Here is a 20908-nt window from a genome sequence, read left to right as displayed (position 1 = left end):
GTGTATATCCACTGCCAAGCCCCAAGCACAAAGCCTTTCTATAGGAAACCTGAGAGACATCAGAATCCCCTTTCCTAGTGTTCTCAGAACCAAAGGGAAACAGAGCGCCCAGCCGAAGCCTCTGGGACTCTGACTCCAGGCAAGAAAGTCAAGGACTGGCTTGCGCCACAGTCTAGAGAACCCAGGTGGTCTGCTGTCAGTTTTGGCCTATATATAAGTTTCACACTGCCCTTATCCCTCTGGATAGACTATCCAGGCCACTCACACAAGCCATGCGCTCAATAAACCTCTATTGAGCATCTGTTTGTTTATAGGAGCTGTGATCAACAACAACCCAGAGCGAACAGGGACTTTTATACCCACTAGAGGAAGAAAGGTAGAGACATAAGTAGGCATGCTCTGGGAGATAAGGAAAAGGTGCGCTGTCCAGGCTACCTGCTGCTGGCATTCAGTGGAGGAAAAGGGAACTTTGGGGAGGGTAGATCAAGGAAGACTTTCTAGAAGAGGTGGCAGTTGAGCCGAGCTACAAAAAATAGAGTGGGTTTGGACCAGAAAATTCCTCACCCCCACAGGAGAATTTCCTTTTAGAAGCCGACACGTGAAAGCTCATCATTTCAGGACTCTTGGCAGTAAGTCCAAGCAGTTATCAAGCCAGAGCCCAACATTCTACTTAGTCACAAAACTGGGGTCTCTAGGCTTCCAGGGCAGCCTGTCCTGTCCCAGACATTGTACACTTGCTCTCTCTTCACTGAGGGTTTTTTTCCTGCCTTTGGTTACAGACTGAAATGGTGAGGCAGGTATCTATGTTATATGCAAAGGCACCATGGTTTGGTAGACAGAATACCGACTATGGGTTAATAAGGACCACTCAGTTTTGGAAGCCTCAGCTTCCTCTTCTGTAAAATGGGAATGATAATGAAACTGCCCTCTAGGGGCTGTCATGAACATTAGGAAAGTTAAGGTGGTGAAAGGACACACAGTGTGTACTCAAATACATGGCAGCAACTATTAATATCCATTAGGTGAAATGCCAAGGGAAAACTGACTGCTAATGACGGGATGGGGCAAGGACCAGGTCAGCCTTCTCTGCTGGCCTCCTGATTACCACTGCACAGTAGTGCTGTGAACTGGGAGGCTGAGGATAGGGAGGGACACTCAAGTAGCCCAGGAGGCTGCTTCTCCTGCTAGCTTCTCTTCCAGGCTCCAAATGTCTCCATTAAAGTGCTGCCTGAAAACAGGTGACCAAAACAAATGAACCTTCATATTCTCACTTTCCAGCTTCTCTGGTAGCTAAGATAGTAAAGAATCTGCCTGCAATGCAGGAGGCCCAGTTCAACCCCTGAGTCAAGGAGATCCCCTGGAGTAGGAAATGGCAACCCACTCCAGTATTCTTGCCTGGAAAATTTCATGAACAAAAGAGCCTGGTAGACTACAGTCCATGGGGTCTCAAAGAGTCAGACACATGAGCCCACGTGCACACATGCACACACACACACACACACACACACATACACATTCTCGCTTTCTCCCTGGTCCAAGGCCATGTTTTCTCTGAGTGGGACACTCTGCTTGTTCTACTGGCTCCCAGGATCTCTCCCTTCCCATCAAGGGGCATCTCTGTCAGACCAGGACCACAGCGTGGCACATCTTCAGAGGGTACCATTCATGTTCTGTGGCCTTCCTGGAGACCATCTTCACTGGAGTTGAAATGTTAGCCACCATGTGGCCCCAGCAGAGCTCTTGGCCTCTGAGACAGAGGTGTGACCAGTTTGGAGGGTATGGGGAGGGAGCTGATGACAGATGAAGCTGGAAAGACAGGTGTGGATCAAATTCTGAAGAGACTGGTAGACCTATGAGGGCTTTATCCTGGAAAGGGCAGCTCGTAGGAAGGAATCCTGATCTGCTCAGATGGGTTTCTGTTTCTCTTCCCTTGTGTTACTACCCAGCCTCACTCCCACCAGATTTTCTTTGTAACTCATTGGCATAAAGGACTGGGTTACCTAAAAAGCAGAGAGCATCTTCTGCTAAGAATAGTCGTATCACTGATAGTGCCTCACACTTGATTGTGATGGTTTCCAGGAAGCTGTCTCCCGAGCCAAGGAAAAGCACAGCCTTTGCAATATCATACCCACCCAGGTTTAGGATCCTATATTCACGAACTCTCAGTCCCCTAAGTGAGATACAGCATTCTCAAGAGGAACAAATGAAGTGGAATACCTTGTAAACTGTGAACTTCAGGTATATTTCCTTCCCGTTGACTGTCTCATTTGATATCACTGTGACTTTGCAGTTCCCTTACTAAACTCTTTCCCCATTTTACGATTGAGAAAACTGAGGTGCAAAGAGGTTATGTGACACGTCCATGGTTATCTTAGTCTTCGATCTTTCTCTTTTTAAAAACATTTTTGTTGGAGTATAGCTGATTTACAATGTTGTGTTAGTCTCAGGTGTACAGCAAAGTGAGTCAGTTATACATGTACATATATCCACTCTTTCCCATGTAGGTCATTACAGAGTATTGAGTAGAGTTCCCTGTGCTAAACAGTAGGTACTTATCGGTTATATATTTTACATATGTATATATGTCAGTCCCAAACGTAAACTGGTACAAACTTCATGAAGAACAGCATGGAGTTTCCTTAAAAAAAATTAGCATAGAACTACCATATGATTCAGCAGTTCCACTCCTGGGCATATACCTGGAGAAAACCATAATTTGAAAAGCTATGTGCATCCCAGTGTTCACTGCAGCACTATTTACAATAGCCAAGACACAGAAACAACCTAAATGTCCATTGTCAGAGGCATGGATGAAGATGTGGTGCATATACTTACTTGGCAGGGGAGATTCCATGATCATGAGGACTTGGTACATACATCCAGTGGAATATCACTCAGCCATAAAAAAGCCTTAGGCCTTTTGAAACTGAGGCAGTAGCCCTGATGACCTCTGAATCACCTTCAGGGCCAGTCTTCCCTCTTCTTGAAGAATAGCACACATTTGAAGCCAAATAACTTTATTGTCCTATTCTGTATAATCTAAGTTTGATAGCTGTCCTTCATTCTGTCTCCATTGCTGTTGACTCAGATTGGCAGTGTTCCTTCTGGGGTGGCTGACTAGGTCCATGGTTCATACCCATATACATCTTACCAAATCTTCCATCAGCCCCACCCATAGTATTCTCTTCTATATGTTCGTTCTCTTTTTTTGCAATATGGGCAGGCTGAGAATTTTTCAAATCTTTTTCCTTAACAGTTCTTTCTTCATTTCTCTGTTCTCCCATTTTACTCTAAGCTGCCAGGAGGAGCCAAGCCTCTTCTTCAACACTTGGCTTCAGGATCTTCTCAGTGAAATATCTAATTTTTTTGGCTCACAACTTCTACCTTCCACAAAACACTGGAACGTGAGCATAAGTCAGCCAAATTCTTTGCCACCATGTAGCAAGGGTCACCTTTTCTCTAGTGTTCCAGTAACATGGTCTTCCTCATTTCCGAGGCCTCATTAGAATTGCCTTTAATGTCCACTATTTCTATCAACATTCTGTACATATGTGTTTTTGTATTCTCTAAGAATATGGATGCTTTCTCTACACATCTCTTTTTTTTTTTCCTGAGCTCTCTCCAGAATCACATCTAACAGTCCCTCCACAGCAACATAGTCTTATTTTTTTAGCATGCACCTCAAAACTCTTGCAGACTCTATGCATTACCGAGTTCCAAAGATACTTTCATATTTTTTTAGATATTTGTTCCAGCATCAACACACTTTTGGTTACCAATTTCTGTCTTAGTCAGCTTGGACTGCTAAAACAAAGTACCATAGACAGGGTAACTTAGACCACAAACATTTATTTCTCATAGTTCCAGAGTCTGAGAAGTCCAAGATCAAGGTGCAGACAGATTCAGTGTCTGTTGAGAGGCCTCCTCCTGTTTTGAGGATGGCCACCTTCTTGCCATATCTCCACGTGGTGCAGAGAGAGAGTACTAGCTCTCTGGGCTCTTTTTCTAAGGGCACTAATCTCGTCATGAGGACTCCACCCTTGTATCTTTATCTCAACCTCGATACCTCCCAAGAACCCCACCTACAGATACCATCGATTTGGGGTTAGGGGTTCCACATATGAATTTTGAAAGTGAAAGTCACTCAGTCATGTCCAACTCTTTGCGAACCCATGAAATAGTCATGGAATTCTCCAGGGCAGAATACTGGAGTGGGTAGCTGTTCCCTTCTCCAAGGGATGTTCCCAACCCAGGGATCAAACCCAGGTCTCCCACATTGCAGGTGGGTTCTTTACTCGCTGAGCCACCAGGGAATTTTGGAGGGATCTAAACGTGCAGTCCACACAATGGTTATGTGATTAATAAGTGGCAAAATCTAGAATAGAACCCAGTTTCCTAACCTTCTTCACCCTCATAATATCCTTAGCTTCCAAAGCTCAGGCTTCCTGTGAGCATAGCTTAGTGGATGGTACTTAAGATGGTACTCTAAGTACTTGGAAGGAGTAAATAAAACATAAATATTTATATATAAATAAAAATTTATATGAATATATATAAATAATTTTATCTTAATTGCCTCATCTGTAAAATGAAATGCAAGCAATATCTGCTTTGTAGTGGGTTGTGAGGATTAGCTGAATTAACACAAGTAGGCTCAGAATAGTGCCTGGCACATAGTAAGTGCTCCAGAAGTGTTAGTGGTGCTTTTTAACCGCCACCCCCACCATCCCATGCCCCGCCCCAGACACCAATATGGCTCGTTCCCTTTACTGAAGGTCACTGGCCATCTGATCTGAAGTTTCACCTCTGCCCTGACACACACAGGCCACAGCCTCCTTCCTGGCTTTGTGCGTTCTCAGAGTTATCACCATCTTGGTAAACTACATGTGTAAACATATATTTGCTGTGCTGTGCTTAGTCATTCAGTCGTGTCTGACTCTTTTCAACCCCATGGACTATAGCCCGCCAGGCTCCTCTGTCTATGGGGATTCTCCAGGCAAGAATACTCGAGTGGGTTGCCATGCCCTCCTCCAGGGGATCTTCCCAACCCAGGGACTGAACACAGGTCTCCCACACTGCAGACGAGTTCTTTACCGTCTGAGTCATCAGGGAAGCCCAAGAATATTGGAGTGGAAAGCCTATCCCTGCTCTAGGGGGTCTTCCCAACCCAGGAACTGAACCAGGGTCTCCTGCATTGCAGGAGGATTCTTTACCAGCTGAGCTACCAGGGAAGCCCAAACTATGTATATCATTTATATATATATATATATATATATATATATACATATATATATATATATATAGTTTACAGCGATGGTGAATATATATGTATATATGGGCTTCCCTGGTGGCTCAGACGGTGAAGAGTCTGTGTGCAATGCAGGAAACACAGGTTTGATCCCTGGGTTGGGAAGATCTCCTGGAGAAGGGAATGGCAACCCACTCCAGTATTCTTACCTGGAGAATTCCATGGACAGAGGAGCCTGGTGGGCTACAGTCCATGGGGTCACAAAAAGTTGGACATGACTGAGTAACTAACACTTTCACTTTCATATATAGGTAAGTATGTATATGATTTGTTTACCTCATTTGTTTCATTTGCTGTGTAATCTTATATATAATTAGTGATCCCCAAATCTTGTCATGCCTCAGAATCACCTGGAGGGTTTGTAAGATCAGATTTCTTGGCCCCACTCAAAGATTCATGGTTCAGTAACTCTGGGTCAGGACCCTAGAAGTTTTCATTTTTAGCAAATTCCCAGGTGATGTTGAAGCTATGGGTTCTGGCCGTACTCTAAAAGTATCAAAGAAACAGTATGAAGTTAGTGACATGTGTTGTTGCTGTTGTTTAGTCACTAAGTCATGTCTGACTGTTTGCGACCCCATGGACTGCAGCACGCCAGGCATCCCTGTCCTTCACTGTCTCCCAGAATTTGCTTAAATTCATGTCTATTTAGTCGATGGTACTACCTGGCCTTTTTTTTTTTTATCCTTTTTGTCTGTCTCTCTTACTTAGATGTAAGCTCAGTGAGGACAGGACTTTTGTCTGCTCCCCAGCACCTAGAGTAGCAGATACTCAATAAATGCCTGCCAAGCATCTGTTTACTGACTGCATGATTGTGCCCAGTTGGCCAGTACCCATGGCTGGCGTGGGGTTCGCTGGATAGCTCAAACAGTAAAGAATCTGCCTGCAATGTGGGAGACCTGGATTCTGTCCCTGGGTTGGGAAGGTCGCCTGGAGGAGGGCATGGCAACCCACTCCAGTATTCTTGCCTGGAGAATCCCATGGATGGAGGAGCCTGGCAGGCTACAGTCCATGGGGTCGCAGAGTTGGACACGACTGAGCGACTTGCACTTTTCACGGCTGGCCTGGCTGCTCCTGCGTGGCCCCCGTGTGGTCCCGTGGGGCCGTCCCCGCCCCACTGACTGTGCGTGATTGTGCCCTAGATCACCCAGGCGGCCTGCAGAACCACCCTCGACTCCGGACACCACCGCCTCCGCTCTCGCACGCCCACACCCCCAACCAGCACCACGCGGCCTCCATTAGCTCCCTGAACCGGGGCAACTTCACTCCGAGGAGCAACCCCAGCCCAGCGCCCACAGACCACTCGCTGTCTGGAGAGCCCCCCGCCAGCGGCGCGCAGGAGCAGACCCACGCCCAGGACAACTGGCTACTCAACAGCAACATCCCATTGGAGACCAGGTACGGGGCATGGGGTGGGCTGGGGCCCTGAGGACAGGGGATGGCCAGGCTGAGATTCCTGGGGCTCTGGGGCCCTGGCGGGGCCGTGCTGTATGCCCACCACCTGGCCTGTCCTGGGCAGCAGGGTCTCAGGGATCTGACTCTCTGGCTGCCAGAGAGAAGGGCTGTAGGATGGAGGGGAGAGAGAGCGCTGGGGCTTGGGGATCAAGCAGCTCTGAGGTTCAGGGCTACCCTGCTGCTCAGTGGAGGTGTGAGCTTGGTCTAGCAGCCTCCCTCTCTGTGCCTCCCTTTACCACACCACAGGGCTGCTGCTGGATGGAAAGCACTGTTGTAACAGTAGCTGAGAGCTGCTGTGTGTAAGCAGGGCTGGCATGTGACAGAGAGCAAGCTCCCAGGGTCTGATTTGGGCCCACACCTCTGCCATTCCCTTCCATGGTTTGGTTCCCCTCTGCCTGGCGTGGCATCTGCCTGGTGCCATGGGGACCACCTGGGGACCAGGCAGGAGCAGCCAGTGGGTAGGTGGGTGCTCAGTGACCATCTCCCCTCCTCTCTTTCTCCCCTGTTGGCCTAGCCCCTCTATCCCCAAAGCCCTAACAAGCCCTAACATGGATGTATTCGAGTTTGTGTGATATAATAGTAATCCTCACAACCTGATGAGGTAGGTATTAATATTGTGATCCCAGCTGACAGGTTTGGAAGCTAAAACTCAGGAATAGGTGACTAGTTCGGGTCCCATCATAGTCCATGCACAGCTGAGATCTGAACCCAGGTGCCCCAGCTCCTGGGTATGGAACCATCTCCCTGCACCACCACCGCCTGCTGCTGGGCTGGACTCTGCCTCTCCTTTCTCCCAGCCTCTAGGATGCTCCTTTCAGCTCAAGGATCTCAGTCAGCCTCAGTTCCTAGCTGTCTTCCTTTCCTTTACTATGTCACTATTTTTCTCATGTGGAGATAATTCTTTTAAGATTATGAAAACCATAAAAGCCCACTGGGGAAAGCACAGAAAGAGATAAAGATGAAAATTAGATGCACCTGTCAGCCTGCCACTCTGAGATACGTGCTCTTGACTTTGGGGGATGTAGCCTTTCTCTACTTGCTCTGAACTGAAGATGAAGTGTCCCGGGCTGGACGTTTGGAACCTCTTACTCTTCTGCCCTATTTCTCAAAGTAGTGGGAAACAGCGATTTTAGCCTCTCAAATTCCTGTTCATTATCTGGGAAGAGGACAAAAGTCATGTCACAATTAAGGAAGTGAAGTTAATCCACACATGGGAAGTGGACCCATCTGACTCTGCCTGGCACATGGCTGTGATACTCCCACGTTGAACTCGTGGGTCCAGTGAGAGAAAACCAGCATCCTTTTGTATCATTTTACCCCTTGTATAGTCATTTTTTTTTCTAAAGCACATTTCTCACAGGTGTGGCCCAACCCCTTCCCCAGTCTCTTAATTAATATGTCTGTTGACAGCCTTTAAAATCATGTGTGACTTTTCCCTGTGTGCTTCATTTGCTCTCTTCATGGACAGAGTCAGATAATTGTGTGCCTTCCCAGGCAGAGTAGCTTAGTTAGATCCCCAGTATTCCCAAAGCGCTTACTGAATGACAGCACATGATCAAAGGAAGCCAGCAAGTAATCAATGGTTCTCGTTCTCTGAACGGAATGTGGCAGCCACTCCCTCTGCTTAGATGTTCACGTTTCTCACACAGCATCAAGGTAGGTGGTTCTCCAAGTTTTTCAAGGGGTAGGAAGATAGAGAAGAGGACCGGCAGCAGGGCTGGTCTCCTGATGGCTGGTTGGAGATGTGAGGGTGGTCCCAGCGTAACTCTCTTGCCTGGTCAGCCAGTGCCCACGTACCTGTCGACCCTCTGTTCTCCCACTTCTACTGCTCAAACCACAGGAACTTTGTTTTCTCTCTTCTTAACACTTAATCATTCAACTGGTATTCTATAGAGCAGTTAGGAAATAGAAATAAGCCAGAAAAGAAAGTTACCCATATCTACCACCACACAGTAATCATTGTTAACATGTTGGCATACACTTGTGTTTATGTAACATTTTGTTGCTTATCTAAATCCATACACATATATAACATAATCTTGTAAATTTAATATTCAGTGTATGTGTGTATATACGAGTATACACATACATGTATTAGTATTTCACCAAAACCTTGGGCCTCCCATGCCCCTGTGCCTTTGCACACACTCTTTGCACAACTCTCTGCCAGAGTCACCCTCCTCCTTCCTTCTTGGTCTAGCAAAGTCCTGCTTGTCCTTGAAGACCCAGGTGAAATGTCTGAGGAAGCCTTCCTCTGTGACGGCAGAGTTCTGTGCATCTAAAAATAGCCTGAAACTGGGAGAGGTGCCTAGGGCAGTGGATAACACAATCAGAATCCTGGATCTTAATACCAGCTGGTCAACAGCACAAAACTAACAAGGTAGAGTTTAAGAGGGAGCCATGTCAAGTCTGAGAGATCAGATCACAGGTAACTGACCAACTTGATGAGGTGGAAAGGATGCAGGCTTTAGATCAGATGGATGTAGACTCCTACCTCGGCTTCAACACTTACTGGCTGGGAGGTATTCCTTAACATCTTTGAACCTTGATGTCCCCATCTACAAATTGGGATAAGAAGTCACATCTCTTAGCTTGGGAGTTAATATATGAGCACACAGCACAGTGCCTGGCAATAAAAGACATGCCATAAAAGCTGTTTCCCTTTTTCTCCCATGTGTATCTGCTCCCCATATCAACCCTGTGAAGAAAAAGTCATTTAAAAATACGTATTAAGGTCCTGGTCACCAGAGGAGTTGAGAGAAAATTGTGAGTTTTCTCTCTCTTTACTTTGAAGAAGTGAGTTTGACCCTGACATTTTGAGGGCACAAGTGATGGTCCACTCACTGTAGTGAGTTTTTCAAAGCACAGATTTAAAGGTCAGATGCATCCTACGATCAGACCCCCGCCCCAGTGCTCGCTAGCTGTGGACCTAGACCTTGAAAATCTTCGTCTCTAAAGGGGAGAAAGTGTTAGTGAATTCCTGTTCTGATGATCTATTGCTACATAACCAGCTACCCCAACACTTAGTGGTTTAAAGACCACCAGTTGATTGTACTTCACAGTATGAGTTGAGAGTTCAGGAAGAGCTCGGGTGGGCTGGTCCTCTGCTCCACATGGGGTAGACGGGAGGCAGTTGTGGTGTTTGGCTGTTGGCTGAGCTGGTCTGAAGGATCCAAGATGGCTTCACTCATGTGCCTGACACCCTGGGGGAAACCGCTGGGAAGCTGAGCTTAGGTTGGGGGTGCCCTCTCCTTCTCATATGGTCTCAGGGTGTCTCCACGTGGCAGCTCAAGGCTCCGCTGCACTGAGATGTGAAGCCGTTGATCCTCCTAATGGCTTGGCCTGGAACTGGCATGGTGTCACTTCCATCATATTCTGTTGGTCAGAGCAGTCATGGGACAGCCAGCTTCAAGGGAGAGACAATAGACTCATATCTCAAAGTGAGAAGAGCTGAGAATTTTCATCTTCCTTGAATCTACCGTACTGCCTCATCAAGATATTGGAGCAGTTACAAAAATAACGTCTGCATAGGTCTTAGCACATGTGCATGCTCAAGGGCTTATCATGTAGTTATTTGTTGTCCAGGAAATATTCAGCAGTGCCTACTGTGTGCCAGAGAACAGACTCTAGCTAGAGATCAGCACCGGAAATGTGTTTTAACTGCCTTGCCTCAGGATCCCCCAGCACACAACACAGCCTTGCCGCCTGATGGGGGCTTGATAAATGTTAACACATAAGTGAAATGGTGTGAATGAATGATGGAGTAAAGTAAAGGATACGTACACTCATCTGAGGCCTGAGTGGGGCACGGGGGAGACGTCCCAGGGGACCTGTGCTGGGGGACTGCCTGGTGAAGAGCAGGAGTCCCCAGGGAGAGGCAGGGAGGAGAGGTGGGCCTGGGGAGACGCAGACTGAGCTCAGCCCAGGGAGCCCCAGAGAGGACGGCCTGTTTGAGACAGCCATCCTGAACAGCTTCGCCAAGCCCCACCAGCAGGTGGGCCTCCCTCCCCGATGCCAGAGAAACAGCCACAGGCCCGTCCCTAATTGTCATACTGAGTCTTGGTTGAGGGTCAAAAATAACTAGCTGAGCAAATACCCTAACAGCTGGTAGAGTGACCAGGAGGGGTTTCTCTTGCATGCTGGCAGGAGAAAAGAGGCTAGCGGAAGGGCAGAGAAGTGGAAGGCCTTGATTAACCTGTTCCTTTCCCTGTCCCTCCCCCAGGGTGACCAAGGCCCCCAGGAAGGAAGGAGATGGGGTCTAGCTGTGCTCCCCAGAGCTGGGCTGCGATGTTGCTTTAAGCCCCGCAGGTGCGTCTGTGGTCCATTCTGGTGGGAACCACGTGTTGAGGGTCCCCTAAAACCTGATCCCCTTCTTTCACAGTCTGTGGCATCAGACGTATAATTGATTTCACAGGGCCTGCCTGGTGAATAACCCAACGGGCTCCTGTCGGATGAAGGGGAAGCCAGAGCAGAAGGCAGCCAGACTTCAGCTCTAGCTCATCTGATCGCAGGCCTAGTCTAGGAGCCTGGGGCCCACTCCATGGTCACACTCCGTTGGGGGAACAGCCTTGCCCACCCCCAGGGATGGGAGGCCATCCCCTGGTCTCCAGCCCAGCCCTGACGTGCTTCCCAGAAGGGCACACGGTGTCTCCTGGTTCTCCAGGCCAGCTTCTGAGCATTGGGAGGAGTTGACAGAACCCCACGGACTCTGTCATTTGGTGATTCGGTCACAGACATGTGTAAGACACAGCCATTCTCATGCAGGAAACACAAGGTTTAGCGAGGGAGGCAGACCCATAAATGAAGGAATGTAGGCAGGGCTGTCTGCATAATGCTCTGACCAGGGAAGCCTCCCAGCAGAGAGGAAGGTGTGACCTCACCCTCCCCTGCTTAGAAAGCCCCAAATAATAACCATAACAAACACTCAGAGAGTCCATACTAAGTGCGCTAATGAGCTTCCAACCAGGGAAGCTCATTAGAGACTCAGTGCCCAGGGTTTTATTGAGGGCTGGTCACATGGGCACCTCACCTCCTGCCTGGCATGTATCCAAAATCCAGACTCCCAGAAGGAAGGCAGGTGTTCGGCATAAACCCTGTTGTTTGTGCAAATAGTTGAGTCAGTCCCTCTTATCAGTTGATGGTGGGAACCAGCCTGAACCCTAAGTTCCCAGACACCAGGCAAGGGCCAACCTTATAAGCATGCCTTTCAAAGGATAGCCGTCAGGACTGCTATCTTAGCTCTTCTGCACAGATTGTTGGTCCTCTTACCCTCCTCACTGAAGAAGCGAAGAGTCTGAAGAACAGAAAACTTAAGAAACGTATCTAAGGAGCCACAGCCAGTGAAGGGCAGGGCCGTGATCCATACCCGAGCCAGCCTACTCGGAGTTTCTGCCCCTAACCACTGTCCAGTGCTGCCTTTCTGATTATTAAAGGTAGAGTCCTGGGGCATGTACGAGTGGAATTTCAGGGGAGAAATGAATTGAGATGAGGGAAAGTTGTGCAAAGGCCAGGAGAGAACTTGGATTTTGGGGGAGAGGGCTAAGAGTTGGGTGAAGTAGGAGCTGCAGGGCTTCCCTGCGGAGATGACAGTAAATAGGGATCAGTGACCCTTGAGTTCCATGAACAGGAGGGAGCACTTTACCCTGTGGGCCCCGGGGGCTGGAGTGGTAGACGTGAGGGTGAGTAGTTGTCAGCATCTTTCCAATCGAGAGGGACATCATGGGAATGGCATGGAAGACCTGGTTCATTTTTCTTTGTTCATCCTTCTACTCAAATGCCAGCTCCGTAACTAACTTTAAGTGGTTTTGGCTGAGTTTCTTGCACCCCGAGCACCTTGTGGGAGGGACTCAACTGCAGGGTGTGGGTGTGATCCCTGTCTGTCCTGCTCTATAGGAGGCTGTCCCAGGGCCCTGTGGGTGGAAATATTGTCCAGGACAGTGGGCTCATGGTGAGAAGACGGGCTGTTGAACGGGGCGGTCCCAGAAGAACCACTGGCCACTGCAGCTCCCCAGCCACTTCCTCTCCCAAAGCCCTGTCTTCTGCATTTGGGGAGAAGGCAATGGCACCCCATTCCAGTACTCTTGCCTGGAAAATCCCATGGACAGAGGAGGCTGGTAGGCTGTAGTCCATGGGGTCGCAAGAGTCGGACACGACTGAGCGACTTCACTTTCACTTTTCAGTTTCATGCATTGGAGAAGGAAATGACAACCCACTCCAGTGTTCTTGCCTAGAGAATCCCAGGGATGGTGGAGTCTGGTGGGCTGCTGTCTATGGGGTCCCACAGAGTAGGACACGACTGAAGTGACTTAGCAGCAGCAGCTGCATTTGGGAGGCAAACTCAGCCGGCCCTGGGTCAAAGAGACGAAACCCCACTTCAGGCAGCTCAGGAACTGGTCCAGGGCCTCCCCTCAGGTTTGGAAGGGAGCCAGTCCCCTCTCCCCTCTAAGAGAAGCTCTAAGAACAGTCTAGCATTACCCTGCAGTGCCCTCTCCAAGCCCTTGGCTCCTCTTTCCTGATAGACAGCTTGATCTATCAAGAGATCAGAGAGATCTGGATTTGAGTCCCATCTCTAGCTTTTCATTGCTGTGTGATCTCGGGCAGTCTCTTAACCTCTCTGGGCCTCAGCTTCCATATCTATAAAATGAGTTAACAACACCCAGCAACGAGAGGGTCAGATGAATCTGGTGGCCATACCTGAGCTCCCAGCAGCAGTGAGCTGGAGACCCTGCAGGACTGTGACCCAGGGAGAGCTCAGCAGCTCAGGGTCCCCATCAGGAAATCCTCATCACGTTTATGTTTCAGAAGAACCAGAAACCCAGATGTTGAGGGCAGAGGTAGACACAAAATGTACTGGGGACCCGTGAACTGGGCATCGGGACACCAGGGTTTTCATTCCAGCTCTGCCACTGACTTACTATGTGGGTGGGAGTAGGACACGCGTCTCTCTGGGCCTTGGTTTTCTCAGAGTCAGATGAGACCTAATAATTTGACCCAGAACTCAGTTTTGAAAGTACGGAATAAGGCTTGCTATTTTAAGGCAAAGGCTTCCCAGGAGAAACAGTGGTAAAGAAACCACCTAACAATGCAGATGATGCAAGAGATGTGGGTTCGATCCCTGGGTCAGGAAGATCCCTTGGAGGAGGGCATGGCAACCCACTCCAGTATTCTTGCCCGGAGAATCCCCATGGATAGAGGAACCTGGCAGGCTATAGTCCACGGGTCACAAAGAGTCAGACATGAGTGAGCGACTGAGCACACACACAGATCACATTTCAAGGCAAAAAAATAGCATCTGAATGGGCAGCATTTCAGCAAGTACTCATGTTCCCCCAAGTTCCTGAGTGATCTAAATGATTGACATCTGAGTTAGTGTGGATGTGGACACTCTCTCAGAAAATGACAGGCACTCTGTCACTCTAGAAACCCTTTTCTGTTACCTTGCTTTTTCCCTTGTTTGAATGGATCTGTACTTTCAGGAGATAGTTGTCCATTCTCTCTCTCTTTAAAAGTTTTCTTTAAAACTACAAAATTAAAAATGCTCTTGTTCTGGACACTGGAAAATCCCCACTGTTAATGTTTTGATCTTTGTCCTTTTTCCCTGAATATATTTATTTGCTACTGATGCATCTTAAAAAATAGATTTGACTGTCAGAGAGCACAGTCCTCACCTAGTGATATAGGCCAGACCCCCGTGTGTCCTGGTGAGTGTGCCACGTGGCCACTCTCAGGCCCCAGGAAGGCAGCAAGAGCTCAGCTATGGGGTCTCTGGATAAGGCAGTGAGGGCCTACCCAGGCTGGTCGGTATGATTCTGAAAAGGCTGCAGATGTCTTCCTGAAATGCGGGGAATAGAGGAAATAATAATAAAGCACCCCCGTGCTACCCTCAATTAAACACCAACTACATGTTCACTATATGTCAGGCACACTTCCTTGGTATACCCCATCACCCGCAGTAGTCAGCAAATATTATTTGAGTTCTTACTACCATCTGTCAGGCACTCGCAGTCCCAGGGCTGAAGGAAGCAGACCTTCCTGACCCCAGGGCCTGTGTGCTTCCCACTCGGTCACACGACCTCCCGTCAGAAGGCCCCCCTGCCTGGGGGCAGAAAGAGGCCACTCCACGGGACTTCCACTCCCCTGCAGGAACTCTGGGCTCTGTGGGATGCCCTGGGGTGGCTTCCAGAACCAGCTGCCACCCAGACCGCTAGGTACTCCCCACCACAGCAGTACTCAGAGGCTCAGCTGCAAAACAGTGCTGTCTGTGCCCCCACAGTCCCTGGGACGGCCAGTGGAATGGCGCTCTGAAATAGTACTTCCAGCCCCTCCTTTTGCGAGTCTGTGGGGCTGGCCAGGGGCAAAGCCACAGACTGAGCAGGTTATGGGCAGAGAAGGCCTGAGCTCTGATGGCAGACGAACTCAGGCTTCAGTCTGGCTCTGCCACTTGTTTACTATACTATAGAACCTTGGGACTTCTCCCGGCCGTGCCATGCATGCCAGCCTGCAAAATAAGGATGCAGTGGAGACTTTGCAGTGTTATTGGGGGAGAAAGATTTACCCTGGATAATAGTTGCACAGCTCTAGACAGTGAGAAGTATACAGTGGATCTAGGGTACATGCATGCTAAGTCCCTCAGTCCTGTCTGACTCTTTGTGACCCTGTGGACTGTAACCTGCCAGGCTCCTCTGTCCATGGGATTCTCCAGGCAAGAAAACTGAAGTGGGTTGCCATGCCCTCCTCCAGGGGATCTTGCCAACCAAGGATCAAACCCACGTCTCTTACGTCTCCTGCACTGGCAGGAGGATTCTTTACCGCTAGCACCACCTGGGAAGCCCAGATGTAGGTTAGGTAGGCACTGTCATAGCTAGCCTTAGTACTTCTGTAACCTTTGCCTAAACTTTGAAAATTCTTCCAACATTCCTCAGTTGTTCCTATAGCAACCTGTGAGTTTAATATTATTAGCCCAATTTTACAGATACAGTAGTGTAAGATTGGAAGAGGTTAAAGTGTCTACACAAAGTCACACAGCAAGAAAGAGGCAGAAAGGGGGCTTGAATTTAGTTTTCCAGTTCTCAAGACCTGGTCAAAGTCAGAAGGATAGTCTCTGGCAGGGCTGGCCCCAAAAGGTGACTTTCTGCAGTCTATCCTTCCCTGAGGCACAGACAGCAGGCAGTATCCCCCACGGGCTTGTTCAAAACAATTCAACTGAGGTGGCAGCAACCCTGAAATATCGGGAAACAAGACCCTGTGCGTGTGTGTGTGAGTGACGTCACTTAGCAGGCACGGTTGAGAACAAAGTGGCGAGTGTGTCGACCTTCATTCTGGGTCCCAGAAGGCCGCAGTGCCCTTGGTGCATGTGGGGGACAAAAATGCCCCCCGTCTCTGTGGAGCTCTGTCCCCGCCAATCAGTCAGCACCCAGGTCCCCACACTGCCAAAGGACCATGGCCCTCCAGTATCACATCACAACCTGGGGGGCTCGTGAGAAATGCAGATCCCCTGGCCCCCCAACACCCAGTGACCCCGCATCTCTGGGACTGGGCCTCAGCAAAGCACAGCTCTCCCAAGAATTCTGATGCTTATAAGTTTGAGAACCGCTGGTTTAGAAGTAAAGGGCCCAATGCGCTTGTCTGTCTTTTTCCTTTGGACAAGTAAAGTGAATATCTCTGGCTGTTGTTAAAGCAGACGTAGACAGGATCAAGTAGAGGAGAAAGCACAGGCTTTGGAACCAGATAAACCTGGGCTCACATCCCTGCTTTGAACCTTGCTAGCTGGTAGCCTCTGCTGGTCCTGGGACCTCCCCATGTCTCCATTCCCTGCTCTGTACAATGGGGACAACACTGCTTTCCTTGTACCGTGCCTCTCTTGAAGACCTGAGATAAATGGATGTCACGCGCCTAGCTCAGCACCTGAGCCATAATCAGTCTTCGCCAGTCAGAGCTGCAATGTGATGCACACAACTGGCAGACATACAGGTTTGTATGGAGGGTGCTCTCTCCAGATTGGTCCAGGCAGACCCCGGGCACTGGGGGCTTGCCCACAGCCCCCTCGCCTGGAAACCGTGCCCCGCTGGTCTCACGCACAGCTGTACCAGTCAGCCACTCTCTGTGTTTCTCTACTCTCCCCTTCATCGATGCATGACTCATGGCTTCATTCATGTCTCCATGTGTGTGTAGAAACCTAGGCAAGCAGCCATTCCTAGGGACATTGCAGGACAACCTCATTGAGATGGACATTCTCAGCGCCTCCCGCCATGATGGGGCTTACAATGACGGGTAGGTGACATCCGTACGCTCCTCCCCTCCGTGTGTGCTCTCCTGTGGCTCCCGTTCTTGCATGCTGACCCTGAGACCTTTCCCTGGGACCTCCTGGGGGAAGTGATGAGGCCATGTTGCATGCCCATCCCCAAGCCCATGTTCAGCTTGCAAGAGTTTATCCTTGGAGTACCCTATCCCCCAGCATATTAACAGCAGTCTTGTTAATATGGCGCTCCCGGCATCTCATTGGCTGCCTCTGACATCCGGAAGCCATCTCATGTAGTTGCCTCTATGCAGCACAGGCCCTGTGTTGTATGTATGCTGGCCCTGGCGTTATATTCTGTGGCCCGAGGCCTCTTGCACCCCAGCAGGGTACAAGATCCCTCTCAGTCTTACCTTCTGCCCTAAGACTTCAGGGGCATGCAGTACAACCAGTGCACCCCGTTTCCCAGGCCGTGTCCCAGTCCTCCCATGGCCATGGTTAAAGACAGGCTGTGAAGGATTTCCTGGCACCTAGTTTGGCCACAGCCATGTGCTTTGACATTGCCATGCTGCCCTCAAGGCTATGGCCAGGCTGCAGGACACACTTGCCCGTCTGTCCTCTGCCACAGCTGTTACCAGGGGCTTGGAAGGCAGCAGACTGGCTTCTGAGCAGAGTTCTTTGAAGGCATTTGCTGCCATTCACTGTGTAACAGCCACTAAGGGACTCTTGACCTTGGCAGAGCTTAGTAGTGGTTTCTTGGTTCCCACTCCTACCAAAGTGAAAGTGAAACTGAAAGTCACTCAGTCCTGTCTGACTCTCTGCGACCCCATGGAGTATACAGTCCATGGAATTCTCCAGGCCAGAATACTGGAGTGCGTAGTGTTTCCCTTCTCCAGGGGACCTTCCCAAACTAAGGATCGAAGACCCAGGTCTCCCACATTGCAGGCAGATTCTTTACCAGCTGAGCCACAAGGGAAGCCCAAGAATACTGGAGTGGGTAGCCTGTCCCTTCTCCAGAGGCTCTTCCCGACCCAGGAATCCAACCAGGGTCTCTTGCAGTACAGGCAGATACTTTAATAACTGAGCTATCAGGGAAGCCCAACCCCCTTAAAAAAAAAAAAAAGTTGGTATTCCATTGCTCCACCATGGTACAAAAGCAAAGGATGTATTGGAGGGAGAGGAAAAACTGGCGGTTTCACAATCTCCGGGGGCGGGAGTGGGGGGGGTGCAGGGGGCAGAATAGGATTTTAGGCGTTTTCCAAGTTCCTGCAATAATTTTAGAATACATCTAGTTCCTTCTCCAAGAAAACAGCATCCCAGCCCCCGTGGCTTCCCAGGAAAAGGATCTCAGCACCCAGCCTTCTGTCCAGCTGGGGTGGGTTCCCCATGGGCAGGGCTGTCCCATCCGTGTTTTCGTGGAAACGTGTCTCCGTGTGCCCTGTTCTGTGATCCGGCACATGATTTTCCTTTTTCTCTGTCTCTCCGTCTCCTGTCTCTCCCTCTTCGTCTCTCTAGGCTCTTCTGCATGCTTCTTTTACCGCTGCCTCCACCCTCAGGTCAGTGCAGGCTCCCCGGGAGCCGGCTAACGCTGCCGCCCCGTGTCTTCTCTATGTCCACAGGCACTTCCTCTTCAAGCCGGGAGGCACCTCCCCGCTCTTCTGCAGCACAGCGCCGGGCTACCCTCTGACATCCAGCACGGTGTACTCGCCGCCGCCCCGGCCCCTGCCCCGCACCACCTTCTCCCGCCCGGCCTTCAACCTCAAGAAGCCCTCCAAGTACTGTAACTGGAAGTGCGCGGCCCTGAGCGCCATTGCCATCTCGGCCACGCTGGTCATCCTGCTGGCCTACTTTGTGGGTAAGTATCCCCCTGCCCCCGCATCCCTGGGGGCCCCTTTGGCCCAGAGGGCAGTGACCAACACACCTGTGGGCAGTCAGAGCTCGCAGGGTGAACTGCGCAGGCCGGGCGCCCTGGGCCGGCCGGTAACGAACCCCCTGCACCCCAAGACTGTCAAGGGGGGCTCCGGGCCCGTCCCCTCCTCCTGCATGTATACCAGGAAGGCGGCATGCGTGTGCATCCTGGATGTACATCCCATCAGCCCCCTTGTGTGATGGAGGCCTGGCGTCAGGCACCAGCACTCAGGACTGGCTTTTGAGGTGGTCGTCTGTGACATGTCGCGGGTGGCAGTCGCTAGAAATGAAGTGGCAAGCTGGGAGGCTCGACAGCAGGCTGGCCTCTCCGGTGGGTGCCAGACCGCTGCAGGGAGGAGGCCGCGGGCCCTGGGGCTGGAGGGAAGCTGCCGCAGAGCGGGCTGTGCTGACCTCAAGCCAGCAAAGCGGGTCTGAAGGTGAGGGTCTGGCCAGGCCTTCTGGGGGAGCCGAGGTCCAGTGGGATACTGTGGTTGGGAAGGGCCCCCATGAGCGGTTGGCGCTGGCTGAGGGGGCACACAGGCCAGGGGCCAGCACAGACCAGCCTGCCTACCTACCTGACCCCAGGGCTCCCACTGTGTAACACACTCCTCTAGGCCCACCACTGTGCCTGCGACACCCCCCTCACTGCACGCTCTTCTGATGTGTGTGCAGCAGTCAGGTGTCATGCTTCCAACCCCTGTCTTTGGTCTTTGGTCTGCTCCCAGGAAAGATGTTACTCCGGAGAGATGCGTCGAGTTCGCTGCCTCTCTGTAAATCAGCCTGTTAGTAATGGCATCCACCAGGGTTGGCTTAGCCCTCTGTCCTTCCCAACCTTCAAATTCTATCATTCTAAGATGCTATGGTAGGTTAGGCCAGCTTGAGAAGGCCTGGAATCCACGCTCGGGCATTCTGAGATCCTTTCTATTAGCAAAGGAAACCTTTCTGTATAAACCCAATAAATAGAAATGAAACTCACTGGCAGAAGCCCGAGGAAGACAGAGTGCTGCCCACTGTGGAAAAAGACTTTGTGACAAGCAAAGTCATCGTGGACGGGAGAGGACTGTCTTGAGGGGTAGTACGCACTGTCACAAGGAATGATGAATAGAGCACGGCTCCCACTTGTTTGGGACGCGGAGAAGAGACTCAAGCCTGAATGGGGGGGTCTGGGTGATGTAAGCTGTAAAGTCACTTCCCTCTCAAGATCTTTAAGTAAAAACAAGTAATCAGGAAGATGATAACCCTGAGAACAAAGACTCCGTAAACATCTGGAGCTGCAGTAAGCCTTATCTGTCATGCTGGGTCTCTTCTCCGCTTGTGAAGATTGGGTTGGAGAATTTCATGGCATCGAGATCAGGTGTTTATCTGCTCTTCTGTCTGATTGATTAGCTGTGGCCACCTTGAAAAGCTGTGCTGAGAAGGCTCCCAAGGCTTTATTCAGACTCGATGGAAGAGTCTGTGACTGACTGCTGATGTCTGTTGTGGTCACAGGAGTGGAGAATATTGATGACAAACCAAGTATTTGCCACCCCTGCTCTGGGTCGTTAGGTAAAAAGGAACAGCCAAACTGGGAGCAGTAAGCTCCCAGCCAGGTTCTGCAAGAGGTTCATGATTGATATATATTGGGTTACCAGGGAGGGTTGTGGGGTTCCAAGCATGGCCACCTGGCACAGCAGTTTCTCCGTGGCATCACAAGTACTGTAACCCCACTGACCACTAGCACAGCCCTTGCTTTTTACTGACATTATTATGTTTCATAGACGAGTTGACTTTTTTTTTTTGGCTAATCCCAAACTCTTGATTTACCCCCCTCCCCACCTTTCTTCTTTGGGAACCATAAATTTGTTTTTGTTTTTGTTTTTTTTAATTGAAGGATAATTGCTTTACAATATTGTGTCGGTTTCTGTCGTACATCAACATGTATCACCCATAAGTATACATATGTCCCCTCCATCTTGAACCTCCCTCTTAACCTCCCACCCCATCCCACCCCGTAGGTCATCCAGAGC

At 50.0% G+C, this 20908-nt stretch overlaps 1 protein-coding gene across 1 annotated transcript in view; it reads left to right on the top strand.

Moving 5' to 3' along the window:
• TENM4 (teneurin transmembrane protein 4) overlaps positions 1–20908 on the top strand; it is an 848025-nt gene that overhangs the window by 580556 nt on the left and 246561 nt on the right. Inside the window, exons 8-10 of the mRNA XM_081537618.1 lie at positions 6448–6703; positions 16931–17029; positions 18614–18849. Of these exons, the coding sequence (XP_081393744.1) occupies positions 6448–6703; positions 16931–17029; positions 18614–18849 (591 nt within the window). The remainder of the gene's footprint in view (positions 1–6447; positions 6704–16930; positions 17030–18613; positions 18850–20908) is intronic.

The sequence above is a fragment of the Giraffa tippelskirchi genome, chromosome 10 (assembly GCF_054371585.1).
Source record: "Giraffa tippelskirchi isolate mGirTip1 chromosome 10, T2T-mGirTip1v1.2.pri, whole genome shotgun sequence".
Lineage (NCBI taxonomy): Eukaryota > Metazoa > Chordata > Mammalia > Artiodactyla > Giraffidae > Giraffa > Giraffa tippelskirchi.
Note: the sequence above shows the minus strand (reverse complement) of the source record. Positions and strands in the feature narration are given on the sequence as shown.